At 38.6% G+C, this 7,294-nt stretch overlaps 1 protein-coding gene across 1 annotated transcript; it reads right to left on the bottom strand.

Annotated features, from left to right (window-relative positions):
- Positions 1-509: 509 nt before the first annotated feature.
- PIGA (phosphatidylinositol glycan anchor biosynthesis, class A) lies at positions 510-7,288 on the bottom strand. Its single transcript, XM_009889042.1, has 5 exons — positions 6,637-7,288; positions 5,951-6,083; positions 4,673-4,805; positions 3,053-3,259; positions 510-939 (listed from the first exon to the last, which is right to left on the bottom strand). The coding sequence occupies exons 1-5, from the start codon at positions 7,286-7,288 to the stop codon at positions 679-681; spliced, it is 1,386 nt and encodes a 461-aa protein (XP_009887344.1). The 3' UTR covers positions 510-678.
- Between the last annotated feature and the right edge of the window lie 6 nt (positions 7,289-7,294).

Here is a 7,294-nt window from a genome sequence, read left to right as displayed (position 1 = left end):
ACACATGTAAGTGAATGGTACAAATTTAGCACCTCTGAAAATATCAAAAATTCATTACGGAGTTTTGATTTAGCAACAGGATGATCCGATTTTGACTAGGGAAGAACTTCAAAATAGTAACACTATGCAGGGAAAACACTGCCACTGGGAGACAACTGCTAGAACTAAGCCTGAAATTTCTATGGTAATGGACTTCATGACTAATTTCAAGTGCCATTTTCATCTTAGGAGAGTAAAGGTGTGTTTTGCTGGGTTTTTAATTAAATATTTTTAAACAGGTCTCAAAATAAAAAATCATAGTAAATATCAGGAATTAGCAGAGACTACTGTAAGCTAATAATTTCTGTGTTTTGCTTTCCCAAATACCACTAAAGTTTACAGTCACTTTCCGTAATATTCAAGTTACTGAGAAAAATGTTGGATTTTTGTCTCAAAGGCTTTTGACACATATAAAACCCAATGTTCTCCTCCCAGCTTTAAGTGCAAAAGAGAAGTCCATAAATTTGCATGAATCCAAAACTAAATTAAAACATCATCCTAAATTGAGGTAGCACATTTAACCAAGTTTCTTTCCGAGAACTTCAGAAAGAAACTGAAGAATTTTAAGAGTAATGTCTCTGTCAGCAAGCATTAAAACCTTTAGTGACTGACGCGTTCTTTCCTCTCCATTTGAACATTTTAGGAGCTTGAAAGGTCTTTAACTCTTCCTTTTTTCCCCAAAAAATACTGTTTCGTCCATGCACCTTTAGGTCCTGTGGCATCTATTGCAACATCAATAATGGAATCTGGAGTCATCCACCTCAGAAACGCCAAGAAAAGGAAGTTCAGAACAGCAAAAAGAGCAAAAATACACCCAGTCACTGGGCCACAGTGAGACATTAGTCTGTCAAGTCGTTCATCCATTGGTAAAACCATTTCGTCTGCAACCCTGTCATACACCTAAGTGGAAAAGAGACAGAAAGTAAGAAGCAACATCGTTTCAAGATCTACCTCAAAAATCAGGCAGTACTTTGTCATCAGTGTGCAAAATAAATTATCTATACCTAATTACTAGAAAGGACAAAAGCTTTGCAGATTCTACATATTGATTTATGAGTACTGTTCTAGAAATGTCATTAACTTAATTAAGGAGGAAAAGGAAAAGAAATTTTCTATTTTTTTGACAGACCTCAAGAGTATTTCATTAAATAGGAAGGCTGCGTAATTTGTATCTCATGTAGTATTATATAGAGGGTTGGCTTTTTTTAATTAATTGAATGCATTTTAATCTCCTATTCACACCACTCATAGAAAAAGAGTCTGAACATTCAATTGTTAGATTTTCAACACAAAGATGGATGAAATCATAGATGAGTTGGCAATCTTCCAAATCAAGCAAATGATAATAGGATACTGATTTTTATTTAAAGAAACACTAATAATTAATTGTAAAATTCTTAAAATTCAATAAATGTGAAAAGAGAATACATGCTACTGGTGACTTAACATATGTTAACCACAACCAATAATAAAAAAAAGTCCTGCATTTCATAGAACAGAAACATAAATATCTACTATACACATCTCAAAAAAGGCTGAAAGGATTCAGAGTTTTTTCCTTGAGAACATTACAGACTTCATCCTACGGGTAACTTAATGCACTAACAAACAACTGTCTCTTTTGTACAACGTAAGTTCCATGCATATTTCTTCCAACTGTACTAACATTTGCCTTCACAGAAGTTGTCCTATAACACAGAATCACAGAATGGTAGGGGTTGAAAAGGACCTCTGGAGATCATCTAGTCCAAACCCCTGCCAAAGCAGGTTCACCTACAGCAGGTTGCACAGGACGGCATCCAGGCAGATTTTGAATACCACCAGTCGGAGACTCCATCACCACTCTGGGCAGCCTGTTCCAGTGCTCTGCCACTCTCAAAGGAAATAAGTCCCTCCTCAGGTTTAGATGGAACTTCCTACGCTCAAGTTTGTGCCCATTACTTCTTGTCCTGTCACTGGGCACCACTGAAAAGAGTCTGGTCCCATCCCCCTGGCACCCTCCCTTTAAGTATTTATAAGCATTGATAAGATGTCCCTCCATCTTCTCTTCTCCAAACTAAAAAGACCCAAGTTCCTCAGCCTTTCCTCATAAGAAAGATGTTCCAGTCCCCTAACTATCTTTGTAGCCCTTTGCTGGACCCTCTCCAGCAGTTCCCTGTTCTTGAACCAGTGAGCCCAGAAAGTTCCTATAAAGGAAACTGAAATCTTTGCCATTGAAATGTTGCTTGCAGTTACAAAATCATAAAATGAATTGCATCGACAGTACTTGAAAACAATAAAATAAACTGGTTGTACATGATACTTCAAGGAGACTTCAAAGATACATAAATCCGAGTACACCACCATGTATTTAAGAGGTATGTGATGCAGCTACCCTCTTGCCTAAAACATAGAGGCTAATGTCAGAAGCAACAGATCTCCACAGGAGTTCATAATGTTATTGCAGTTAACATTTTTCACTAATGGCAGAGTTTTTACGCTGAAGCACAGTTCTAATTCTGAAATACAATTTCTGAAGTGTGATAATTTATTTTCGTTACATCCACAGCTTATGTAAATTCAGCCATATTCATCCTACTGGCATTAAACTACCTCTGATAATTTCAAACCACTTGTTAGCACGCGGCAGACAAAACTTCATCATGAACTGTCTTTTCCTTTTCATACACCTTGTACAGCATGTTCTACAGTTATCCCAGAAAAGTTACTTAATGCAAAGACTGGAAAAAATATATGAGTAGAAATGTAACTAAAGACCTGTGCTGTTCTTCAGAATATTTATCAGCAGTTATAGCATAGAAAAAAAAGCAAATAGGAAAAAAACACCTATCTAGGGATGTATTTGGCCGGGGAAAAAATGTATTTTTTGAACCTTTTTAAACCATGCATGTTTGACAGAAAACACACTGAAAAAATACACAGATTACACAGAGAACGTACATAGTAATTTTTCAGAGAAGTAGCTGTTTCAGAAATGTGCTTTAAGACGATTTAAAGAAGTGGTTATACATACCTTCTCAGTTCTCTCTGCTACATTCCTCCATGTATAAAATGTCTTTACTTTATTATGAACAGTTTCTGGAGATGGTAGTGTTCCTGATCTGAGCTGGGCAATAGCTTTTTCTAATCCAGCACACAAAGATTTCACGGAGGGTTCACATAAAATAATGAGATTTTCTGGAAGCACCTCAGGAATCCCGCCAACTCTTGTACTCACCACCTTTGAAAGAAACAAAAGAAACAGCATATATGCTGCATAACAATAAAACATATTGATGACACTGCTATTACACTGTTCAGATGCAGCACTTCAGAACAATAGGAAAAAAATAAATACAATGAGTGGTTGCCATGAAGGCAAAGACTGATACCATGCTTTGGGAATTTTTGCCTGTACAAACTAAAGGTCTAGGCCCTAGAAAAGACCTGGCATAGTAGATTACTTTAATGATGTTCAGAATGACTCTTTGGTAGTATGATAAAACAGAAGACCTGATCTAATGAGTGGTTTATGAGGCTTCTTTCCTAAAGGTGTTTGTCACAGTACACAACTAAATCTGTGTAAGCAGATTCTGGACTTTCTCTCTCTCCATAGTCCCTCATGAAAACTGTTACCTCTTCTTGGAGAGGACAGTTTTACCACATCCACCTTTAGCATATGCTTCCTAAGCTACTGAACATTTACAAGAATTTCTTTAGAAGTTCAGTAATTTTAATCTGAATTATTATTTTTAAAGGGAAATCAGAAACTACTAAGACCCACATTACGCAATCATTCCTCTACAGCAGGCAAAAATAAGAAAACTGCAGAACTTCCTCACCCCTAGAAAGTAAAACAGATGACAGGGGAATAACTACCACAAGGAGGTAGTAACTACTGTCAAAGGATATTGGAATAAAAATAAAAATAAAGTCCCTTGCATTATCTCTACTTCTTGTATATTAGATACTCTTATCAGTCTGTCTTCTTAAACAGTTTTCTTTATATTTTAATGTGAGAATCTAAGTTCTTTATGGCTGCTGATTTAACTTTTTTTGTGTTGTCATTCTGAGTTGTAAATTAGCCAGAAGGTTTTTTACTGTTTTTTCTTTCTCCAACTCTTATCTTGAATCCCTACATGGTAAGGCAAATACACCCTCAGTTAACATAAGAAAACAAGTGTCAGTTTTTGGTGCAAGAAGAAAACAGCTCTTGGACAATGGCTTAGTCTAGTAATTCAGTAAGCCTGACTGACCAGCCACCCATGCTTATGAGCCATTTTTCTGCAGCTCCTCTTAAAGTAGCACACCAAAGTAAAACCTTCTTGAACACCAACTATCCCAAAACTCTGTAAAGGAGTACATACAAAATAGCATTTTGGAGAGGCAGTCTGGTTAGTTCAAAGAACTGAGAGTTAGCAGATCTACAAGTTATTCCCAGTTCTGTACAAGTTTCTTGTGAGAGCTTAAGCAGTTTTGGTTAACCCTTCTGTCTCAGCTTCCAGGTGATCGGTAAATGGGGATAATATTTTCTCACCTTTGTAAAGACAAAGCCTCAGATGAAATCAAACGTTACAAGCACATATTATTTAATCATGAACTTCATTTAAAATGGATACACGTGTTCTAGACGGTTGAGATTTTTTTTTTTTACCTGTAAACCACAGCTTGCTGCTTCTACAATTGCCATACAAAAGGCCTCCGTGAGGGAAGTGTTGAGAAAAATGTGCCCCTGGACCAGAACATTTCTGACATCCTGGTGTTCCAAAGCTCCTAGGAGACGTACCCTACGCATAAGGCGGGAGGGGAGAGAGAGATAAACACTAGATTTGGACTGTAATAATGCTGTATAATGTTACACATTCTGAAAAACGTACCAATGGTTCACACTTATATAGCGAGAGAATTAACACAGACACCTTTGTTCCATTTTCTTTACACTTTTCCAGCAAGGAAGAAATAGAAGACTCTGCTTCTTATTTTCACACTAAAATAACAAACTTTTGAAAATAAAGTTGGGGGGAAAAGTTCCTCTGTTTGTTTTACAGCAACTGTCTTCAAAACATTGCTACTGAGCTTTCTAGTTCTGTAAGAGAACATGGCTTCATGCAGTTAAGACTTGTCATCCCTTCTTTGTTTAAATGTATTTTCTGAATTTTCAACATGAGGTCTGATCAGTCTCAAAGTCTGAGGGGCAAAAAGTATTTAGGACACAATGATCAGGACCTATTATTTTGAAGACATACTGGGAAACAGAAAAGGACAAAATGAGAATGCTACTAACAATTAATTTTATCAGACTGAGATACAGAATGTGCAACAGAAAACAGAGAAAAGGAAATGGAAAATTAATAACCTTGTCCTTGCCACATAAAACTGTTTTTGAACAACATGAAAACCCCAAAGAAATACACAAATGCACATGCATCACAGAAACATTTTTGTAACACAGTAGCACTAGGGAACCTGTTTGTAGTACGGTAAGAACACATACTAGATAAGCACTACCCTGAAGAGTTTCATACTGAAATAATAAAATAAGTCACCAGCAGTCATCCTCACAGGCAGCAGTGACGTGAACTAGCTGTCTAACACCTTATGCCACATGGTAATACGTGATCCAAGCATCACAGTATCAGAGAGGAATATGATAAATTTATGTCTAAGTCAGCTTTTTTTCCTGACTCCAGTGAAGGTTCATACAGGGTCTATTTCTATGCATTAACTTGCAGGATCAGAGTCACACTCCGTAAATCTTCAGTTGGTGTCTGGTCTATCTGCCTTGCCTTCAACAGTTCTCATCTTTTCCAGCCTTAAGTTTTAGGGTTTTTTTTGGGGGGGAGGAGGGTGGAGAGCAGGCAAAAAGGGTATTGCTGTTGTCTTGCCCACCCCTAAAGAACACTGAAGGGTCACAGACATGCACAGAACAAACCTGTCATGTAGCTGGTATCTTTCCCGGACTTCTTCCAGTACAATTCGTTTCGGTCCTTCTCCTCCAACTAAGAAATGTAACTCTGGATATTTCTGACAGAGCTCAGGAATTATACCACTAAGCAAATCTATACCTAAGAGTAGAAAATTTAAGGCAAGTCGTTATTGTATTTGATTTAGAACTTATCATGATGTAGCCTACTGCTTTAACTCTATTCCAGAAAAGAAAAAAAAGAAGTCTCTTGAAGACAGTTACACTGCTGAACACAAAATTCTGAAAAAGACAACTTTTGATCTATTAGGAGAGAACTATGAAAAAAATCACTTAAGTTGTTGTTGCTTGATTAAATGAAAAACAGTTAAAACATTTCTAACAGAATATATAGATTAGGGCCTAAATCATATTCCCAATATATGCCAAACCTTCCATTTTACAAATTTCAATTTTCAATATCTTCAATATTACAAAAGAAATACACCTCAGAACCCAACATGCACAAACTGAAATGTACATTTCTTCTTGAATGCACAGACACAAAAGCTCAGAGCCACCACCTTACAACTCCTGTTTAAAATCCAATCCATGCCACAGATACATCGCAAGTGCTACCTAACCAAGACCTTTCTTACTATACGCTAAAGAAAAAAAAAACAAAACAAATAAACTTACATTTTAGCCCCCATTACCTTTTCTGTAAACAAGCCTGCTGACAACAACAATTGTTATTGTACTGTTATCCCTCCTTGACAGGTCTGGAGTGAAATCAGTGGGATCGACAGCGTTGGGGATAACAGAGACTATCCGAGGGTCCAAAGCTGCTCGCAGCACCGTGTTTTCCTTACTTGTGTAGGAGACACAGATGATGTGGTTTGTATCGCACAGTGACACCGTCAGAAGTTTGTTGGTAAGCACCGAGCTGACATCCGCAAACCCAAAGAGGGAGTGGTCCGTGAACACGGTCCGCAGCCCCATGGTCTTGGCGTGGAAGAGGGCATCGTGGGCCATGGCAGAGAAGGAGCTGTGAGCGTGGACAACGGTGACCCTCTCCCGCACAAAGATGTACCTGAGCAGGGGCAGGCTGTGGAACAGTGTCGTCGCCGTGGACTGGTTGTACATTACCTTCAGGGGCAAGTAGTAGACTTTCAACCCGTTGGTGAAGTAGCGGATGCCCTTCCGGTGGCCATAGGCGTGGGTGACCACCAGGACCTTGTGGCCCCGCTCGATGAGGCACTGCGACAGCTGGTAGACGTGGCTCTCCACGCCCCCCATGTTGGGGTAGAAGAAGTCCGACACCATGCAGATGCTGTGCGACCCCCATGCCGGGGCCCCGGCCGCCATCCCGGG

Source organism: Charadrius vociferus, unplaced genomic scaffold, assembly GCF_000708025.1.
Source record: "Charadrius vociferus isolate BGI_N301 unplaced genomic scaffold, ASM70802v2 scaffold507, whole genome shotgun sequence".
NCBI lineage: Eukaryota > Metazoa > Chordata > Aves > Charadriiformes > Charadriidae > Charadrius > Charadrius vociferus.
This window is presented reverse-complemented; position numbering and strand designations above follow the sequence as displayed.